At 39.8% G+C, this 23,084-nt stretch overlaps 3 protein-coding genes across 3 annotated transcripts; 2 read left to right on the forward strand and 1 right to left on the reverse strand.

Moving 5' to 3' along the window:
* Positions 1 to 1,515: 1,515 nt before the first annotated feature.
* Positions 1,516 to 4,958, reverse strand: LOC26528017. The gene is made up of 3 exons (XM_015162691.3): positions 4,723 to 4,958; positions 1,763 to 4,593; positions 1,516 to 1,699 (listed from the first exon to the last, which is right to left on the reverse strand). Exons 2-3 carry the CDS (start codon positions 4,397 to 4,399, stop codon positions 1,643 to 1,645), a joined length of 2,694 nt encoding a protein of 897 aa, XP_015018177.1. The 5' UTR covers positions 4,400 to 4,593; positions 4,723 to 4,958; the 3' UTR covers positions 1,516 to 1,642.
* A 4,016-nt stretch (positions 4,959 to 8,974) lies between these two features.
* LOC6583016 (putative odorant receptor 69a) lies at positions 8,975 to 10,221 on the forward strand. Its single transcript, XM_002008659.2, has 2 exons — positions 8,975 to 9,964; positions 10,014 to 10,221. The coding sequence occupies exons 1-2, from the start codon at positions 8,975 to 8,977 to the stop codon at positions 10,185 to 10,187; spliced, it is 1,164 nt and encodes a 387-aa protein (XP_002008695.2). The 3' UTR covers positions 10,188 to 10,221.
* An 11,183-nt stretch (positions 10,222 to 21,404) lies between these two features.
* On the forward strand, positions 21,405 to 22,777 carry LOC6583017 (protein regulator of cytokinesis 1). The gene has a single exon (XM_002008660.3). It carries the CDS (start codon positions 21,497 to 21,499, stop codon positions 22,592 to 22,594), a length of 1,098 nt encoding a protein of 365 aa, XP_002008696.1. The 5' UTR covers positions 21,405 to 21,496; the 3' UTR covers positions 22,595 to 22,777.
* The last annotated feature ends 307 nt before the right edge of the window (positions 22,778 to 23,084 follow it).

Here is a 23,084-nt window from a genome sequence, read left to right on the forward strand (position 1 = left end):
TTGTTAGCGGGTCGGTGGAGCATCGTGCAAATGTAATTTACTGGTTGCTCTTGCCTCATGCCGCCAAAAGAATGTAGCCGGAATTTATTTGCGGCTATTTGGTAAAGTGAAAGCAAATTCAAGTCTGCACATACAAAGAAAAAAAAAAAAAAAAAAAAGAAAAGAAAAGAAAATGCCAAGCCATGCTTTAAGATCACAAATAAAAGGACTTTGGCAAATCGTTAAGTACCTAATTAAACATTCGATTTAAAGCTTTCACTTGCAAAGAATATCCCTAAATATGCCAAGCCTATATAAGCAAATAGCCAAAAACATATACTTACGATAAATAAATACATACATACATATGTATATATGAAGCCCTAGTCTCAGAATTCCCAGTCGCTTATTCAAATGTATTTTAGATCGCACTGCCAAACATTTCTGTTGGCTTCGTCTAAATGTCGTGACGGCTCTTGTCCTGTTAGCAACAAGCGAGGAATTGTTGAGCCACGACTAAGGCAAGTACACTGAAAAAAATTGTTAGTAAAATTTTGTTTTAACAGAGATAAATGTTTATTAAATTAATAAATAAATATATTACAATTAATATTGCTTATGTATGTTTTTATTATACCTATTTATATATTTGATAGATTATTTATATTTGAAAAATTCATTTTTGTCAGTTCATAATTTTTGTATATTTAATTCACACTTTTCGCCATAATTTGCATCATCAATAATATTTAAAGCGAAACTTTTAGTTTTGTGGCAGTGTTCGCGGTTTGCCGTCTTGGGTGTCCTTGCCACATCCTTTGTACTGTCGCCATTATGGCCATGGTGTTTAGGAAGCAAAGCCCGACGCTTTCGCTTCATCATCAACTTTAGAAGTGCCGCAAATCTTTGCGGTTTCGTCTTAATGGCTAAGAAATTGTGATTTATGCCTTCACTTGTATATGTATGTATGTGTATATTTTCCATGCTTGGCGCATGTTTATCTGTCTGCGAGTGTGCTGGCGCGTGATTTACATGCTCGTTAGATTTCACTAAAAGGGTATATATGTAAGCTATGGGCGCATTTCTTTTGATCTGTGCAAAAAAATGTACGAACGTCTGACGGGCGAATCCGTGGACCGGCAGATTTAAGGCGTTTCATTACCTAATTAGCCAGAAATTAATTGCCATCTGAAGGTGCTCAAACAAGTTTCAAAGTAAGCTCCTCCTTTCTTTAGAGTTAGCTTCACAGCTTTTGCGTTCCCCATTCTCAATTTCTCGATTTTTGTTTGCTGTCGCTGTCGTCTTGCCCATGAAATAAGTTTAATTAAATTACTAAAATTGGAGATTGGGTGGAATCCTTTCGTTTCGAGTGCCAAACTGGAATATTTCACTAATAAACTTAGCAAATTAAAATTGGTTATTAAGTAAATGGATTTGGATGAACTTAAATATGCGCTTCAGCTTATTTTCTGCAAAGTTCAGAAAGTTCAATGGATAGAGACAGTTTTACTATGCCAAAATAACAATTACTTTCGATGATAGAGCTAAATATGTTTGATATATTTTAAGGCTCTCCTTATGTAATTATAATACCAATAATTATAATACCCTAATTATAATACCAATAATTACCATACAGAGGTATTTTAATTTATACAATTTTTTATAAATAATTTTCAAATTTAGATAATTTCAAGTATGCTTCAGAATTTAAAGCGCTCTGTAAGAGAAATACAAAAATATATAAACTCAATCAATATTTTTTGCACCGCTGTAAACTTACCTGCTCCGGAGTTAGGCCTGCAAAATATGGAACACGAAACTCTAGTGGACCTTGTTCGATTGGGTTCCTGACCGCCTTAAGGACCTTCAAGGCTGCACTTATAAACTCCACACATGCAAATCGTGTGCCGTAATAAAAGTCAATGGCTTTCAATTTGCAACACACTTCTAAAATCCGTAGAAGATCTTGGGAAATATCATGATAGTCATGGTACGAAGTGATTTCGAGCACTTCAAGATCTTTCAAATATGTTAAGTAATGCAAGCTTTCCTTTTTAGCCAATCCGCACTTCAGTCTGCGAAGCGAATTTATCTTGATTATTTCCCGAATCTCTTCAGGACTCACGTCATTTTCTGTAATATCCAGACTCTGTAATATCTGGTTTGACCTTAGCGACATCGCCTTGAGGAGACCCGTTAGGGATCCCACCTCTGTTGATACGATTTCAAGTGCAGTTAAGTTGTTGAGCTGTGCAATGCATTTAATGCTATCGTTATCCGACTTGTGATGCATTAAATGCAAGGACAGATCACGAAGATACCGCAATTCACCCAAAAGCTCAACGCTCTCATTGTGGGTGAATGCGCAGTGTAAGCTGTCCAATGTTTGAATTTCAACTAGAAACTGGGAGTCGCTAAGGTCAATGGGTGTAGATATTATATTCAGGAGACGGAGAGTGCGCGGACCTCCAGCAGCCAATACTTCAATCAATTGCGACAATATTTCTTTTTCTATTGATGTTATAATAAGCTCTTCCAGTTCATTCATCTGAGCCAGCGATTCAATATTATGTCCATCAAATCCACATTCCAATCTCTTCAATGAGTTTACTTTTGAAACTTCGGCTGTTTCTTCAGCAGTAAGTTGATTCTCCTCTACGATCAAACATCGAAGATTTGATGACTTACGCAAAGATAGAGCTTTGAGGAACGGTGTAAGAGAGCCCTGCTTATGGGTTGTTATGAAGAGCTCTTCAAGCGCTGTTAGCTGAGCCAAGACCTCAATGCTATCACCATCCACGAATCCACATTTTAGTTTTCTCAAAGTCAATATTTTTGTAATCGCATTAGCTTCATCTATGTTGACCGTGGGCTTCGGAAAAGTATAACTAATCCTACTCTGCACAATCTGAATATCTTGAAGAGCTGAATTCTTGACCTCTCCAAGTGCCTGGAATAAATCTGTAAATGAGCCAAGCGTGTGCACTCCTTCTATATATAGAGTATTCAAAGGAGGCAGCTGAGCCAGCAGCGCATAATCCCGAGCGTTGTACACCAATTCCTCGTAAGAAGCGTTTACAATTTTAAGTTTTTGAACATTTTTGATGTACGTAATTTCACGGTACTCTCGAATAATTGATACTTCATTGCCGCACCCCAAGAGGACACTCAAAACGCCTTCCGCAATGTCGTTCAAATTATTCACCGACTTTATGCGCAAGTCCCGAAGAAGAGGCAGACTAGCCAAGAGCTTGATACTTCGTGGATCGATGAATTGACACTCTACATACTTCAGTGTTTTGATTTGACTAATGAGGAGTACTTCGTAATGGCATATGGGATTCATTTCAATGCATATCTCTTGAAGAACCGTCGATTGCTTGTTGGCAAATGCTTTCAATAGCGGTGCCAGAGACCCAATGGCATGTGGTCCGTTGATTACTAGATAAAGTAAATTGGGAAAATTTGATAAGGGTTCAAACTCTTCTGAATACATAGTCTCATTTATTTGAATCGTAAGCGTTTGCATACTCCTATCTACACTCAGGACATCCGTATAATAGATGCTAAAAGTCCGAGTACATGACATTATTAGCTTTAATAGATTTTCTGAGATTTCCTTGAGCTTATGCCGTGAGATTATTCCAAATATTTGCAATTTTTGTAGTTTGCTAATCATATATAGGTTTTTAATGTCGGCAAATCCACATTTTAGGGAATTTAAGCACTTTAGCTTCACAATCTGAGAGATCTCTTCAGTACTGAGTGGGTGTTCCTCTATGCGCAAATCACAGAGTTTTGAGTCTTCCTGCAATGCTAATGCGCGAAGAAGATTTGCCAGAGATCCGCCTCTGAAAGAACGAATGGACAAGTCTTCAATTTCAGGCAATTGGGAAGGAAACTCTATGTCTCGTAGATCACATAATTGACAATCTATAATTTTGAGGGATTTTATCTTTAGAAGCGCCATGAATTCTTCATTGTTAAATGTAGTAATTCTTCTAGGTGATATCTGCCTGTCGTAATCTTCAGAATTAATGCCATCAAAAATAATGGATGACGTTGAGCTTAATCGTTTCAGTTTCAGTGATTCTAGTGACGATATAGCTTCAAAGAGTGGCTTCAATGTTCCCATCTTGTGATTTGCAACAAGCAATAAAGAAGAGATGTTAATCACATTGGGCAAAGCAGCCAAGACGGTGGCATCGATTTTTTTCTTAAAGTATATGGTCAGATCTGCTGACTTATGATTGAAGTTAATCGAGCGAAAGATTATTTTAACACCTTCATTTCCATTGATTTCCACATGCTCTGAAGGCTGTGCTTGAAGCAGTTCTGCAATCTCCTCAAAATCAATCTTAGCTTGATCAATAATCAGCTTTTTAGGCATATTGGGCTCTCTTGGGCTTAGTGCCATAATAGCTGTAGTTAGTAATTGACTTATCGACGTATGTTCAGACTCGGTAAAATCCCTCTTTAGTTTAGAGTTTGTGTGTTAACAGTTAATAGTTGATTGCAATGCGACTATTATTAACCTCTAATCAGATCAATAAAATTCTGTAGCTGTAGCTGTAGCCTTCGATAAATTTCGAAAACAATTCAAACTAGATCCTGCGAATAGAAAGTTATACATGAATATATATAATAGAATAGAAAAATACCTACATAAATACATAAATAAAAAATTTGTTTTTTTTTATTAATTTATTTTCTATTTTTATGAATAAATTAAAAACTCACCTTTTATACAAAATATTGAAATATTTTATTATCAGCATCAGTTCACTGTGAGCACTAGCATGTGACTGATGTTTATGCAATAGTTGTGCTTACTGTATTATATGTGTTTTAGATACAGATATATTTATTTTTAAATATATATATATTCTTTTATAAATATATATTTATGTTTATAAAATATTTGAATATTTTAGGATCTGTTTGCTGTGAGCACTAGTATGAGGCTGCTGAATATAACGTTATATATATTAGGAAATGCCTACAGATTCGGTTAGATTCTCAAAGCATGCTATACTGTTAAAATGTTAACAAAGTCGTGTTTGATGTTTTTGCATTGATTCAGCTAACTTCCGTTAAAGAAGTTCCTGAATTTCTGTTAGAGAAATATCGCAAAATCCCTTACAGTCAAGCGTGGAATGAATGAGATCAAAGTAAATTGATTTTTACTATATTTTCACATCTGATTTTTTATATCAAATATACAATTTTCATGCAATTGCATTATATTTGTTACATAAATATTTAATTTAAATTGTTTGCAATTTGTGAGTTATAGTTACTAGTTACGTTTTAGAAGAAATCTTCAGCTGAAAATAAATTAAATTTAATGGTTAATCAAAGGCCATAACTTCATTGTATGACTCTTACAATAATGATATATATTGAAAGTTATGTTTCTTACCTATATATGTATGTAATTAAAGGCTATATACACTTATATGTGGACACACGCAGCGTCAACTAGCTCACGATAAGAATGTAAGCAATCTAAGAGAGAAAGGGAGAGTCAGATCACATTACGTTCTGCAAGAATATTTGCTGTAGAGTTAAACCGAATAGACGATAGCAATAGACGTGTGAGAGAGTGAGAGAGTACGAGTGTATTAAAGGTTTTATTGCTGACCTTCCACTCTAGGAGCATGAAATTCTTTTTGTGCGGGGAGAAATAATAAATTCTTTAATACACATATTTATGCTTTCCGCTGCGCGTGTGCAAACGAGCGTGATAATCGGCTATGGGATGTCTTCATAATAAAATGATGCGAATATGATTGTTAGCCGTCAGACTAGTATATCTAGTCTAAGAAAGTGGAGTGCTTGTAAGGAATAAAGAGCAATAACATTGCTTAATACACTGCCAAGTCAAAATCTATATTATTAGACTAGTAATGAGCTACCTAGGCGAGGAAAACTGCAAAGCTTGCATTTGCACAAATTGCCCAAGTCGTAATAATAAATCCAATAAAAGAAAATAAATTCTGTCTTAAATAATGGAATAATTAATCTTAATTTACGAACATTTTTTCGGACAGCTGTATTTTTCACACTATTTTTGCCGAATAGTTGAAAGTTTGAATGTGAAGGCAGCTGAGCTGGAAATCCGTTTAATTTTCATGGGCGATGCACATAAATTTCGCCGCCTGGGCATCATTGGCGAGCGGGTGAAGGTGATGGAGTATGTGGAGGGGGCGAGAATGGATAGGGGTCTCGGAAATCTTGTAAACAACACGAACAAAAGTTGCCGCTTGAAATTTAGTTTCGATTAAATTTATAGCTGCTGACCAAGGTCCGAAATGGGTCATACGCTTGCTGTCGGCCCAACCAAATCCGAACCCAATCCAAGTGTTTTGGCAATTTATTTAAGCTGCGGCCAAAAACAAGCGCGTAATTTTCAGAAATCCCCTCTAAATTAGTAGCATGTGCTGGCTGGCCAGCAACCAGGGCCAGCATGGCTGTGAGCAAGTGTTGCTCCAAGCCTAATTAGTTTAAAAGGCTGCCCTCCTCCAGCGAATCGATAAATCCAACAGTTGGACGCACTTCTTTACAGTTGTCAGTGGCCAAGATGGATGCCATTGCCATTGCCAATGGCTGCCAAGTATTCAAAGTGACTACCAGGCAAGTGGCATTTGGCTGGACTACGTCCATAAATTCCAGGCGGACACGCTGCCAGCCAAAACTATTACTCACACTCACGCCAGCCTCCCGTCGCCCACCACCCACACTCCACCTTCAATGGCCGTTATGCCGGCCGCCTTCACTTGGTTATAATTTAGATTGTCTATTTCGCGCAGCTGCCGCTCGACTTGAGCTTCAGCTGAGTCCTGGCAATTGACGTTGTGTACGTGCCGCACTCGAGATCTATCTGCGGGGCAAGTCTATTTGGCCAGAACAACATTGTTGCCGTTGCCAAATTTTCGCCGCTCAGTTTGTCTTGGCGCTGCACGCGCCGAGCGCAAATTGAGTCCAAAGTGGCTAAAAGCATCAGTTCGCTTTTACATAATGCGAAAGACTGCAACTGCCCAATAGGATCAATAAAAATATCATATAGATATATACATATATACTATATAAAGTACAGGTAGTGATAGAATGAAAAATTTAACGAGTGCACGTCTGCTCTGGTCCATATTAAATAAATGTTTTGGCACTTGTTAGTTCAATTAGAGTTTCGACATGCCAGCAGCAATTGTTTTTGATGTCTATCAATAGGAGAGATGCCAAAAGAGTTTCCAGTGGAATTCGCCATCAAGCAGAACTCGTTAGCAGCAAGCAGTGTTCAGCTAAAATTGACGCTAACTCTGTCAATCAATAAAAACAATTTAAAAGCAATCAAAGTTTAATTACCACAACAAGCGACCGGCAAGAGGTGACGCACAGCAAAAAAAAAAAAAAAAAAGAGCGAAAACAATAAACACTAACGAATTCACAAGGATAAAGAAACACAATGACTGGAGCATAAAGCGAAAGGGCCAAGCCAAGGCGAATTCATAGACATAGACACTCCCCCCCCGGAGCCAAGACAGAGGCTTACCATATGAGGCGCGACCGTACAAACCACATAAATATAAAAGCGACAATCAGAATGTTGCGGTGGGACGATGCAAAAGAAGAAGAGGAGGAGGAGGAGGAGAAAAAAGGAAGAAACGAAGGCAGCCATAAAAACAAGAATGGCCATAAACAAAGAAATAAACAAGGCATCAAGCGGTAAGTACGAAACATATACGAGTGCACGCCGAATCTGACTGTTTGCCACAAAGCTTCCGGCGGAAATGGAGTGTGCACACACACACACACACACACACACACATAGACAGACACATACAGTGAAAGAAATAGACGCACAATAATGCCAGCCAGCGCTGCTGGCAACAGCGACAGCAGCAGCGGGCTAAATATAAAAGACTGATAGCCGGCTTAAAGGCATCACATTATGAGGTTGACACAAATATAAAAGAAATAAACAAACGACTGTCTTCGTTATTTGCTTGTCACAGAAGCTTCTGCTTGATGTAGACAGTGCCTCAAAACGACAACGCGCCAGCACATAAAAACATATTTACAGCCATAAATGCCGGCAAGCAAACACACCTGATCTCTTTAATAGAAACTGTGAAAATTATGGCTTAAAGTTTTGCACATTTCCCAGCAAAACGAATAAATAATAAAGCCAAAATAATTGTGTTGGCCAAAGGGCGCAGTTGGCAAATGCATTTAAATAGTTGAATATTCTGCAAATCAACTGAGCTTAATAAATTATAAAAGTTTATTTTTTTCCCCCTTTTATTTTCAAATGCCATTTGCAGCATGCCATTCACTTCAACTTCCGTTTGATTGTGTTTGGCACTTAATCCGGGCCAAGAGCAAGCTCATCTTTGGCATTCACACCTCCATTTCATATCCTGCCGAGCTAGCCAAACTGATGGCGGCCAGTTACATTTCTATTATGGCGAATCTCTGACTTTAGCCACGGCAATGGCAACGGCAATGGCAGAGGGAAGAGCAACAACGGTGATAAATCTGCACAGTGCTCTCAGAACTTTTGCAATTTTTCAGCAGAGACGAAACTTGAACACTTACCGAACGGCAAATAGAAATATTAAATATTTAAAAGTACTTTGGTTCGCCTTTTTATATTAATATTTAAAGTGCTCGCAGCCTTGACTAAAAGTTCATGCAAATGGGACAAGTTGCGAGCGCCTAAATGGTTTTTTTTTTTTTTTTTTTTTTTTGAGAATTGATGGGAAGCGAAGGTAGCCGTGGCAGTTAGTCGTAAATCTAATTGATCATATGCTCATTCCCAGGAGCTCATTATATACTATCTCTTTTTTTTTCTTATTACGTCCAAATTGCTCAATATCAAAACAGCGCAAATTGTTTAATGAGCGCTTTGATTACAGCGCTCCATATTCGGGCTATAAAAGCTGGCTCCAAGCTGACAGCCTGGCTATATAAGTTTTGGACAACGTGCAGAATGCAGCTGCATGATTTCATGCACTACCCGAGCATTGGCTGCCGACTGGCTATGATGCGCCGCTACGAGTGGAATGGCAGCGGAATGCCCCGTGCTCAGCAGAGTTTGCTGCAGCGTCTGTGGTTTCAATTTGGCGCATTGAATTTGATCTATCAAAACGTGGGCTTGCTCATCTATTTGTGCCTGGCAGAGCCAACCGCCGAGCAGCTGGGCGCCTATGTTGCACAACTTTCAGAAACATGCAGCGTGCTGGGCCTCACGTTGGTCGGTGCCTCCAATATGTGGATGCTGCTGCACCGTCGCTGCGATATTGAGTCGATGCTCGCCGAACTGCAGCTGCTGTATCCCGCGCAAGGTAATCAAAGCCGAATCTATCGCATTGCCTATTACTACGAGAAGTCGACGCGCCTAATGAGATGCACGGCTATCTTCTTCATCTCCTCTTTCGGCTACTACAATGCGCTGCCCTTGCTGCAGCTGCTGTACGAGTGGCTCTCCGAATCGCAGCATGTCAGCTACAAATTCCAAAGCAATACCTGGTATCCCTGGCTATTAACGTCCGATCTGCCCTCGTCAGCCAGTTTTATGACATCGTATCTCTGCCAGGCCCTCTCCTCCCTGGTGGGCGTCGCATTCATCATGGCGAGCCAATTTTTGCTCTGCTTTTTCATTACACAAATGCAGCTGCATTTCGATGCGCTGGCCAATGCCCTGCGTCTGCTGGATGCTGCTCGGCCTGGTGCCAATGAAGAGCTCAAGGCGTTGCTTTCGTACCACAGCCGCCTGCTGCGCCTGGCCAACCGAATCAATCACATCTTCAACTTTACGTTCCTAATTAATTTCACGACATCCACAATTGCCATCTGCATGATGGGCTTTGCCATGGTCATGATCAATGTGGCCTCAGCCTTTAAATACTCTGTCGGATTGCTTGCGTTTCTGGTATTCACACTCTTCATCTGTTACAATGGCACCGCCTTCACATCTGCGGTAAGTCTTTGTCCCGAGAGATCAGAAATATTCAACTATTTTCTTGCAGGGCGACAAACTTCTGCCGGCTGCCTTTTACAATAATTGGTACGAAGGTGATTTGCTCTACAGAAAGATGCTGCTCTTCTTTATGATGCGCTCCTCTGAGTCCCGAGTACTGAGAGCCTACAAATTTACGCCCGTTTCGATGGCTACCTACATGGCCGTAAGTGAACGTATCTAAATATTTCTATATATTTAATTTCATCTTATGCCTGGTTGACAGATCCTAAAGTTCTCATATCAGCTGTTTACGTTTGTGCGTGCGATTATATCGTAGGTTATTTTAAACAAAATAATATTTTTTTAATCTATTATTTAAACAAAATAATAGCTAAAATTGCATTATTAAATCTAGCTCTAAATTGCACAGCTATATACATATAGAGTAATCATCATACGAAAATCAATCAAATATATTCTCAAGAAAAACCTCAAAATTTGTAATCAAAATTGAATTTCACTGAGGTATTTTATAGTTTGTAGTTAAAAAAAAAAAAAAAAAAAAGCTAAAATGACTTTCATGATTCAATCCAGAGCTATATAATTACAGAGCTATATTTATAGTCAACTCTATATCATATGTATATTCTCAAGAAAATTCTTATATTACGTAATCAAATTTAATTAATTTTAATTTAATTTTGTAGTTTTAAACTTGAAAATGATTGTCATTGATCTATTTTATAGTTTGTACCTGTATATTTATAATTAAATAAAAAAACAGCTAAAAATTACATTTATTATCAAATCCAACTCTTAATTGCTCACCTATATATAAAGTAATCAGCATTATGAAAATCAATATAATATAAACTCAGTAAAATCTCCAAAGTTCGTAATCGAATTAAATTTTGTATTTTTAAACTCGAAATTGAATTGCGCCAAGGTATTTGCTTTAATGTGCTGAGTGGCTGCCAGGCAGCGGCAGGCGAACTTATTAAAATTGGATCAGGTCCAAAGGTTGCTCGTCTGGCTTTCATTTAAGCAAGTGAATTTCTTCAATTCCATTTGCCGGCAGCAGTATTAGGCGCCGTTTCATGTGCCTTCAGTCCCTTGGTTATTTACGTTAACATAGAATGCAAAAGCGTAAAATTAAGTTCGGTACAATGGTTGGCGAGGGAGGGGAAAAGTAAAAATTGAGAATTATGTACAAGTCACCTGCCTGTTATTATGTCTGTCTATCTGACTGTCTGTCATGCAGTAGCCCGTGTTGACTGTACAGGTTGGGCTGGCGTGTGATTATCGCGTCGTTATCCGGGATCAGTGGCTGGCCTCGGCGGCAGCCACTTGGCACCACCAACCTTGCCCGCCCACCGCCCGTCGACCGCCGCCCGTGTCCCGGGCATCTACTTTTATTTTATATAATAACATTTTAATTCCCTTAATACACGCTACGCTGCCTGTAAAGCTAAACAAACTGAAAGCCGCAGCCCCATAGCCCTCGGCTGTTGACGTTGGACGTTGGACGTTGCCTGCTCTTAGGCGCCCAAGCTGCTCGCTCAGTTTTAGGCGTTTGTTTCTCCTTTCCTTTTGTGTTTATTTTTTCTCTGTTTTGTGTTTTTTTTTTGCTTGTTGGCGTAAATCATTAATCATAAGCTGCGCATATTTATTGTATTTTGCCCCTGTTGACAGCTTTTAGTTGCGCCTGGGCATGACCACGGATAGTCCTCCGTTTGCCATTTACCACGTGCACTCACAGCACTCAGCTAGAATTTATGGTTTTGCTCAGCGTTGGCTAGGCGCTCGCATCTGTAATTCAACATTAAAAAGCTGAAAGCATTCGCCTTTGACATAAGCATCTGATTTACTAAACTAAAAATGCGAAAAGCTCAGATTAGAGCCAAATATTAAGGTGAACCGCTTAAAGCCAGATGAATGAAGCCAATGAAAATGTTCTAGAAGTGAAAAAGAGCTCGGAAATATTCGAAGATAATTTTGGCATATATGTATATATTTGAAATCAATTCACTGACTCTTAGTGTTTATATTGCTAAACAGTCTCAGTCTGAGTCTCACTCTGCTCGATTAAAGGACTTAGTTAAAGTAAAACCAACTAGCTTTAATACGTGTTTTCTGGCATCACTCTGCTGATTTCTTATGGGTATTGTGTGGGGCACATTGAAAACCCCAGCACAAAATGCGATGTGTGCCAGTTAATTTACCCATCAGCTTTTGGGCGCTTAGACAATACCCAGTTGCAAATTGCCCAATCAAGTGAACTGACCAGCAAACCCTCCTAGAGAACACACACACAAATAGACACATACGCACACGCACACACACATACACGTATATATGTATATGTATACACAAACAGAGTGCATTTGGCTCCGATGGCCATGTGCAGAGGGTAAACGATATCGACAGTGGCCATAAAAGTTGACTATGCACTGAGATGGGCCAGATCAATGCAGCTTCAAGCATTTTGCTGCTGGATTGCGGTGGTTCGCTGCTCTTAGCCATCCACTTGCTATGGCCTTGATAAGTTTTAAGCAAACAAAGTCGGCTCGTTATAGTACATGAATTTTTGGACAGGGACTGTTACGTAGACCATTTCCCCACTCACGCCCCTCTCGCAAATTGTGCCCCTTGAGCAAACCGCAAAATGTAGTTAAGGCACAGTTTGTACTAACTATCGGTAATTATCCGTGGTTGAGCAGCAAGTTCTTAAGTGCATTACCCAATGCTATATATGGGGAGAGAGCTCTTAATTGCATTAGCACATATTCAGTGAGCTAACATTTATTTATGGTTATATAAATATGTGTATATGGTTGAAATGGAGAAAAGCAACGTAATAATGATAAGCTGATAAGCAGCTGAAAGAAATATTAAACAGGAGAGAATAAATTAAATCTGCAAAAAGAGAAGGAAATGAGTAGCAGCATTTATATGAGAATAATGAAGGATAATAAGGACAAGAGCTTTAACAGGAATTCCCTTAGTTTGAAGTGCGAAAGGATCAAGTGATTTAGTTCTAGCTAATGCAAATTCATCTCTATTTATTTACTCCAAGCTAATGCGTGCATACGCTTATTTATGCTCTATAATATGGAAAAGCACTTTGGTCTGCATTTGACTTTCGCAGTGTCCATCAATTACTTAGTCTTATCTGCGGGGGCCATATGGCGTCGCAGCGCGCGAAAAGAAAATAAAACAAATAACGAGAAACCAAAATTTTTACACACAATTTAGAGACATTTCCGCACGTAGCCAACTACGGGCTCCCCTAAGCTCCAACTGCGCCATGATGTCGCGTTAGAAAATAGCAAAAAAAAAAGAAGAGAATTTATATATATATCCCCACTGCGGAGAAAGCCATGAGATGCGAGCTTAAAAAAAAATATATATATATATATATGTATGTATGAAAACAAAAGCCATGAAAAAATGTAAGTTTGTTACTTTTGAACGAAGCGCATGTACACTGTACAAAATAAGTGTTTAAAGGCATAATAATAATTGCTATTATATTCTTGTATAATGCTAAAGTGGATTATATTTTGTTATTTTGTTAAGGAAGTGTATTATATAGATTACATATTTCTAGTGTATAATGAAGTCGTCAAACTGGAGTAACAAAACATTTCAGTATGCATGAATGTACCTATTTCGCCGCCTGCTGCTATTGTTGTTGTTGTTGTTGTTGCTGCTGTTGCTGGTGCGTGGTGTTGCAGGGTAGTTGGCGGTTCTGGAACGATGGATTCAAAACAATGCTTGTGGTGCTCGTGGCATGACAGCATTTATGTCTATTAAACAAGTAATAAACTTCATAAATTTAGCAAATTGGAATTATTAAATTTCGTGTCTGCGGCGTATGTTTCTGTCTTCTGTTTAGCGACAGGCGCGTTTAGCATTAACGCTAATGGAGTTCCTCAATGGCTCACTCAAGCAAGGCCGAATAATTGATGGACCGTAATTTGCTAAAGCTGCGACTGTATTGCCAAAGCCGGCCTATTCAAAGCATAATCTGTGGCAACAGGTAGCCATAGTGCCAGCGACCCACCGCAGATGGATTTGTCAAAGTGCGATTGTAGTGCCAAAAATAAATTGTAATTATGTCACGTATAACCGCTCAAGTGTTAGTTGTTCATTGATCGAATTGCCATTATTTGAATGCTGCTCAAACGCGGCATGCGGCATGCGGCGTGAGGCGTGAGGCGTGCAGCATGCAGCGTGGCACGCTAATAAAGTCATCAACATGACTGAGAGCTCGACACATCGCGTCATGTGATACTCTTTGAGTTGCAACCGCAATACAGCGGTGGGGGCGGCACGAGTTCACGCTGACCACGACGTCAGAACGCCACCTATTTCCAATTACCGCTGACGCTGCAGCTGCGCGTGGCGAGGCGTGGTGTGGTGTGGTGTGTCGTTGGTGTCAGTGCCCTGGATCTGCCACCGGCACTGGCCATGATTGATTGCAACAAAACCAGATTTTGGTCGCTGTCATTTAAGCGCCGGCTAACTTTCGACATCGTCCGAATACATTATTGACATGAGCGACCTTTTGCTTGCTCGCGCTCGATGCGGCTCATTGCGTCCATAAGGCGGATCACAATTTAAATTACGGCACGGCTGCATTTTTTAATTAAGCCCAAATTAAAAATTGATTGCTTTTTGTCGCCGTAACTCCGTAACAGGCGATAATGCGATGTGGGCCAACCAGCTATACAGCTATACAGCTATACAGCTATATGTACAGCTATCCAGCCAGGCCAGCACGGCCAGCGCGTTCGATATTTCTGGCATACTTTCAGGCGCGAATATATCAACATATTTTTGCTGATTTCATGCTCTTCTTCTTACTCGTTGATTACACGTTTTAACACAATACAGCGAAGGCCGAGCGTTAAATTCGCCTATGCGTGCCACATGCGATGCGAAAAGTTTGAGTATTTGCCGCTTGCAGATTTTGTTGTTCTTTTGTTGTAGACATTTAAGCTGCACTGCAAACCGGAAGTGAAAGGTTTTAAGCGGAAGTGCGCAGAGTTGTAACGTCATTGGTGTGTGCGTGTGAGTGTGAGTGCATGCATATATATTTATGTGTGCGTGTGTGTGTGTGTATTGGTAATTACATGGCTTGACTGCTAAATGTTAACGTCGCATGCAAACTCGCTAACGGTTTGTTTTTTTCGAACACCAGAAATAGTGCCGGCCCTTAAAATACTCGTTATAGCGCAGCAGAAATGTGAAAATAATGAGATGTGTATAAAAAATTATGATTAAATACTGCAATGACTGAACAATGAAAAAGTTGATAACCTGTGCTAAATGTTTTTGCTTTGTAATCAACTGCCGCCCGCCGACCTAATTCTCTTTTTATATAAAATATATTATATTGGTATTAAAGAAAAAAAAAAAAAAAAGAAAATAGTAGGTGATTACAATTCAATTGGAAAATAGGTATTTAAATCACATAAAAGATTGCACTCTCTAATGCATAATGCATACGTTTTAATAGATACATATATACTACATATATATGTATCAATCTATATATCTATAGTTCGTTTTTCAATCAGTCGCTCTTAATTGCATTTATTGTCTGGAGCCAAATGCATAATGGCACAATTAATTATTTACATTTAAATGTGCATTCATTTCGCCATTTTTGCACACAATTAACGTAAATTTTGTTATGGAAATTAATTATATCGAACGGACGGATGCATTTAAATTTAGTTACGAGTTAAATATATAAACGGCGACATTGTCAATATGCCGACTGGACGTACCTGATTAATGCAGAAATTTTAATGAATTACTTGCCAATAAATAAATATGCTCAGCGCTCTCATTGAAATAATGCTGCATTATCGGAATTTGTAAACAGCATATTTAATTAAAAAATCAACAAGTCGCAAATTAATTAAATTTCAATTGAAGTCACTCACCGCTTATCCGCTATATAACCGATAGTCGATGGAAATTGCTGTGATGCAGCTAAACTATATCATGATTTATTTCAGCTTTTTTGCTTGCTTGTAATAAGAGTAAAATACTTAGCTCACTTGTTAAAAGTTCCCTTGCTGCCATTTCTTTCATTTCTTTCTTTTCCTTATTTTTTCCTCATTTCTTTCAATTTTACATGCTTTTAATGTTGCATAGCGTGAGACTGGTTAAATACCCCTTGCAGAAATTGAATTCCCCCAACGAATTTGGTGTGACTTTCGACCCTCGATCCCATCTCATCTCATCTCAACTCATCTCGTCTCTCTCTCGTCTAGTCTAGTCTGGTGCTGTGTAGTCTAGTGTAGCGAGTGCAGTTGCGAGCTGCTCCTGCTGGAACGAGCGAGCTGCTCCTGCTGCCATGCAAAGGCGGAAGCACTTAAATTGGGCGTAACAAAATGTCTGACACGCCAATTATTTTGCTTTTTATATAACAGTCAGACAGACAGACAAGCAGACAGACGGACGGACGGAGCGACATAGAGACGGGCAGGCGTGTTTGTTGCTCTTGTTGGCTTTCCTGCTGTTCAGCCACACTGCGTGTTAGTTTTTATACTCACGACTATGTGGGTGACTCGCAGTTTGGAGTTCGTCTTGTCTGCTGGTTGCTTTTTAAGTGGTTTTATCGTTTACTTGTTTGTATTTTATGTTAACCTACTCCACGGCTCGCTTTAACCCACATCAACTGTTGCCCGTTATTGGCCACTTTGTTGGCGGAGTCGACTGCGTGCAACTATGAAAACTGCATTATCCCCTTCAATAATAAACCTGCATTATTTGCTTGTTACTGTAGACCTAAGGCAATGGCTGAGCAATTGGGCTCGGCTTGAAGAGAATATTTAAATATTGAAATTTGTGCCATTATCAATTTTTAATTCAAGTTATGCCAAGTCTGAAATGTGTTTACAAATTGATTGCATTATGTTTACTATATTCACTTATATTTAATTTGCATTTAAGTAAATGTAAATGTAAATCACTATTGTTCTATAAATGGAAATGAAATAGTTTCTCTTGACATTTCGCATGCTAACCCTAATAGACTGCCTCAAGCTCTTCTAAATAATGTTCACAGAAAGCTATTTAACCTGTGCACAATTTGATTCTGGTTGGCCCTTTGCAGCACACAATCGTGTTTTAGTTATTCAGTTTGGTTTGTTGGCTTTCAGAAAAGTTGTTATTACCGTTTTGTTGTTGTTTGTAAACAAAGGAATAAATGTAGAAACACAAAAAAAATAAAACAAAACTAATAAATGAGCACTAACTACATATTGGAGTTTTTTTTTTTTTTGTGGAAAAGTTTTCATTTGAATTTAGTTTTAGATTTTTTTTTTCTGGCCACAATAATTGGATGAACATTTTTTTGGCTTGAATAATGTACTTAACATAGTTATTCTGTTAATTGGTAATCCAAAAAAGCTTTCAACAATTAGCTACAAATCTACTTTAGCAACTTGTGGTGTTTTGCAAACCGAGTTTATGCACTACAGACAAAATTCTCTTTAATATAGAAAATGTAATCGACTTACAGCATTGCAAAAGGCTTGTCGAACATCAAAGCCGATGCGCATGCATTGCAAGCAGCCGAGGAGGCAGTTACTCAAGTAATGAAACAGACGACGTCGGGTGGAACTTTTGCACTTACAGCCAGTACGATATATGCGATATTCATATATGTGTGTTTGCATGTCTGTGTGTGTGTGTGTGTACGGTAGGTATACTGAAGCCTGTTTTATGATTATGTGCGCTCTGCAAAGATATTCATGAGGTGTATGTCGGAATGGTCTTTTAAGTGTGCCTCCTGGCATATTAATTTGTGATTGCTTTGCTCACAAACACCTGCAGAACTTTTACAGCCGAATGCTTCCATAATAAGTAGTACACAGAGTCCTGACATTATGCGAGTTAGCTGTTCAGGATGCGAGCTGGTGGCACACACAGACTTCTGTTTACGTTTATTAAATGTGTGTGTGGGTGTGTGTGGGCGTGTGTGTGTGTGGGTGTGTGTACCTGCTGCACACATGATGTCCCAGAACATTTGCTTACACTTACTGTCAGTTGCCATGCATCTGTTCGAACTTTGTCTGTCAATCGGAGCAGAGCGAAGCAGCAGTTTGTTTAGACAGTTCATTTGATTTCATGCTGGATCAAATTTGATATCGTTCCATGTTGTTCAGGCAATTAGAAAATGAGCTGATTAAATGTCATGAGCTCAACCTTTCAAATAAGTTTCAATCAGTAAATTCATGCATTTCTATTTACAGATCAAGAGACTCTCCCCTCTCTATCTCTCTCTCTCTCTCTCTCTCTCTGTGTAGCAAATTTAAAGTTTAAAGTTGACATTTGTTTGCCAGCTAAGAGTTCCCTCCGCACAGAGCTATTCAGCTGAGTCCACCTCAACAAGAGCAGCTACAAATTAGCGCACTGCTGTTTAGAATTAAAAGCTAAAACCCGAAATGGCCAACTGCGATGCAGTTAATCACAGCGCCAATCGGCGTATTGTTGTCGTCATTGTCCTCATCGATGTGGTCGCTCTTTTCTCTGGCTGTCGCAATGGGACTGTGCAAGTGGCGTTCGCTTCGGCCATAGCCATAGCAATAGCAATAGCCATAGCCATGGCCATTACGAATGGATGTCAGCCGTGGCGCGCTTTCATTATGCCAAAGCAAGAGCTGCGAACACAGTTACAAACGGGCTACTGCGGCCACAGTCGGCTCGGCCCTATGAATGAGACATTTTCAGAGAATTTGTACGCATGGCATAATTGTTGCTGCGATGGCATTGGCATCGCTGTTGCTGCCCAGGCACAGATTAAATCGACGCTCCACAAGCGAACAAAACGGAAATGCAAAAATGGCACTAAGCTGCCAAATGAACCCGGCTCACGGCTCACGACCATTGCCCCGCATCAATGATTGCAAAAATGTGAACGCAGTTTACCGTAAATTTACAATTCGCTTGAATTTACAATAAAAGCCGTATAGTATTAAAAAAACAGAACAACAAAAAAAGATTTTTTACAACACGTTCAATTGGCAATAAATTAAATTTTCACATTTGCCACAAGTTTTCGATAAATCTCACACAGTTGGCCCGTATTTATAAGGGTTTTAACAATAACATTTTAAAAGCTGCATCGATGCAAATGTTAATCCACTTATGACATCTTAATTAGAAATTTATACTTGTAAAGTTGCGCATCGATGAATATGCTAATTCAATTATGATATCCTAATGTGAGAACTGAGATGGAAATGATTTCCAATGATAATTTCTTAGTCAGCTGCTATTTAATTCCTATTCAAAATTTATTCTTGTTGCTTAGCTCTAAAATAAATTGTCCAAGAGCTAGAGACTCCTCTAAGTGCTGGGGCGAGCACCGAGCACGGCGAGAGCTTAATAATTTGAGTATATTCAAATGGTATTCATTACGCAGTCAAAGCTGTGCACCATTTCCGCTGATATAACAATAATCCAGCATAATGAACACATGCATATTCATAACACACAGACCGAGTGTACCAGCACACACACACGCACACACGCACACACACACTCACACACTCACATTGGGGTGTACAGGTGTGTGCGTGCTACTCGTGCCTGCATGTGACATAAATCTTGGGCATATAAATCCGGCAAGAGGAAAAAATGTATACGTAAAAACTCCAGCATACGCAGAAGACAGCAAATGAAAACTCACGCGCAGCTGTAAATAACCCAAAAGGGGGCGTGGCAGCTGCTTGGCATAGCAATCATGAACACCTAGCCTAGCCGCCCATAAACGCAACTGTCGACGGTTTTTGCATTTAAATGTGCGCAATTTGCTCTGAGCGTGCAAAAAAAGCAAAGAGGAAGAGGAAGACGAGGGGGAATAGTGAGGGAAGAACTGACTGTTGCCTACTTGGCCGGGCAAGTTAAGAATATGGTGTTAACGGATGTGAAACATGTGCGATCCTCACACTCCAATTTCTACCAGCAACAGGAACACGAACAAAAAAAAAAAAAACCCGAAAAGAAGAAATGAATAACGAAATCCGTGCTGGCAGCGGAAGCACAAAATGAAAATGATAATAACAATGCTGCGGCGGGAGTTCAATTATTCGATATGCCACGATTTGCATGGTAAGCATTTCATTTGACAGCGGAAGCTCATTAGCGTCGGGCGAGAAGAGCAGGCTCCCGCAGACTCCCGCACAACAATCGAGAGTCGAAAATGTGTGCGAGTCGGCAGAAAATAAAAAAAAGAAGTCCTAAACACTTAATTTGAAAGCAGAAAGGCGAGGCACAAAAAGAAAAATCACAATGTAACCGCTGAGATTCACTTATTTCATTTGTATTTTTGTCAAGTGTATGGCTCTATGGGAGAGTGAGAGTGAAAGAGAGAGAGAAAGAGAGAGAGAGAAGTTAACTACATGACAGCCATTAGGGAGCATCAGCGAGATTTATTTAATAATTTAGCCCGAGCTGAATTCATTATAATATGATTTATCAAGTGTCTAGTATAAGTGGTAATATCTTTAATTTTGGCATCATCCATATCAGAACTAATTCGATTTGAGCAGCATGTGAGGCGGCAGCTCTATTCAATTAAGCTGGACATTTTGTAGCCACGGCAACCGAGTGTGGACATTCTCGCCTTTGTCCTTTGCAATCGCTTTCGACTGCTGATGGGACAATCCAGCGCAGCTTTATTCAACATTAATTACGCTCGCGGTTGCAATTCGATGGGGATATATGTATATTCATTTATATATATATATATATATGTATATATATTTTTGTGATTCCTTTTCGTTTCGGTGCGCATTTAAATCACTGCCACAAGCTCTTGGCCCGTACAGCTTGATACGTACGTCCATCATAGACGTCGCTTTGGCGCCCGCCAACCACATCAGGCTGCACAAAAAAACGGGACTGTGGCTACGTAATCCACTTGGCTGCCAAATGCAGTCTTTGCCTCAATTGAATTGAATAATTTGTAGTGCTCGATGTATGTGTGTGTGTGTGTGTGTGTGTGTGTGCGTTTTATATGCTCTTAACTTTTGATTGCCCTTTTTATTGCAGTTAGTGCTTTGTCGCTCGACCAATTTGAATAAAAATTATATTTTTCTATTAGCTGAACATGATTACCTGCGTTTTATTTTATGACTGACACTTTACGGTTTAGGTTTAATTGCAGTTTGCAATTTGTTTTTAATATCCACTTTTGCGTTTCCTGCTTGACGAATACAAATCTAGATAAAAATGCCAATTGGGGTTTATGAAAGGGAATGGCAAAGAGAACCCATTTAGAGATGATAAATATTTAGACTAAAAATATAATTAAAAACCTTTTATATTCAAACAATATAAAACGCATTTATGAGGTCTACTAGGCTCTCGAAATTGTTTAATATTTTTCCATTTTGAAATTTCTACTCTACTCATATTTTAGCTTCAATAATGACGTATTTAAGAGAAACATTGCCCTAGCTTTCAATAGTTTAGCTTTCAGACATATTTACAACACATCGTATCGTACGATAACATAGAATTATGGGGGATACAGAGCAGAAAAAGATAAGTGTTGATATGCTTTGCGAGGTTTGGGAGCAGAAGCAGCGCAAATTCGAAATGGACATTCGAATGCTACTCGACAGCGCTAAGCACTTGGCTGTGCAGCTTAGCCAGACTATTGAGTCATCGGCAGAGCCAATTGACAGGATACGGTCACAGCAGCAGTTCAAGCTAAATTACTTGATGATCCACTTGACAGAGGAGCTGCAGCGGCAGAACGACAAAGCCGGTGCCAAACGGCGGCTGCAGGAGTGGAACAAGTCCCTGGACAAGATGCGCCTCAAGATCGCTGTACTGTCAGAGAGCCTGTCCAAATTGGGTCTAGTCGATGTCTTGGCCATGAAGAAGCTGTGTGAGCTACCGGATAATTCGCAGCAAAACTATGAGAAGCTCAGCCAGACGCTGCAACACTGCGAGGCCATGCGAGCTGAGCATCTGAAGGCTCTCATCGGCCACGTGCACACGGAGATCAACGAGTGGTGTGATCTCACCTTGCAATATCCGAGTGCTCGGAATTATCAGAAGGACTGTTGCACAGTGGAACTGCTGGAGTTGCTAGAGGAGCAGCTGAAGGACATTAAGGACTATTACAATGCCAATAAGGCAATCTTCGAGGTGTACGCCAAACGCGCGAGGCTGTGGATGCGCATGGAGGCGCTGGACGAGAAGGCCAAGAAACCCAATCGCTACCAAAATCGAGGTGGCGCCCTACTGCGGGAGGAACGGGAGCGCAAGGCAATTAATATTAAGCTACCTAGGATAGAGCAGCAAATAAGGGAACTGGCGCAGGACTATGAGCAACGCAATGGACAACCGTTTCTGGTGCAAGGCGAGGATATATTGGCACGCATTGCAAACGAATGGGAGGATTATCGCATGGCCAAGGAGCAGCAAAGTGCAGCACGAAAGAAGACAGCTTCCGACAATCTGCTGGAGCCCCTGAACAACTCGGCCCGTTCCGGCTTTATATCGCTACGCAAGACGACATCGGTCCCATATTTCAACTCCACAACGGTCAGTCCCACATGGACTGCGAAGCTCCAGCCAGAGAAGAGGCAGAGGGAGCGTTCTAAATAGTTTCAATTTTTATAGGCACTAGCTCGCCTCGAGCGAGCACTGTGAGTTAGGTCGGTTTTTCAGTCTTTTATACAAGTCGAATTATAAATTGGTTGTACAGGGTTTTGTCAATACAACTTATAATGTGGACATTAACTAGTAAGGTAAAAGCCGGCGCTATGCAAATAAATGTATTAGAAAGCAACAATTGAACTCGAGGCGGACTTGCATAGACAATGAATTGAATTTATGCAGAGTTTTTAAATATTCCCTGTTCGATTTTAGCCACAAGTACGACAGCTGGGCTTCTATAATTGTTTGCCTCAGCTAATCCATCCGTGCCCGCAACACACTTGGAGACCTTCAAATTGGATATCGCTAAGCTGTCACTCAGCCGTTTTGACAGGCATTTGGCAATTTCAGCGTTGGCCACTAATCCAGAGAAGCGCGGCTTAATTACTTCCAAGCAAATTGAGGCCATAAATAAAATACGGCAAAGGCGCCGCTGAAA

This window comes from Drosophila mojavensis, unplaced genomic scaffold, assembly GCF_018153725.1.
Source record: "Drosophila mojavensis isolate 15081-1352.22 unplaced genomic scaffold, ASM1815372v1 contig_74, whole genome shotgun sequence".
Lineage (NCBI taxonomy): Eukaryota > Metazoa > Arthropoda > Insecta > Diptera > Drosophilidae > Drosophila > Drosophila mojavensis.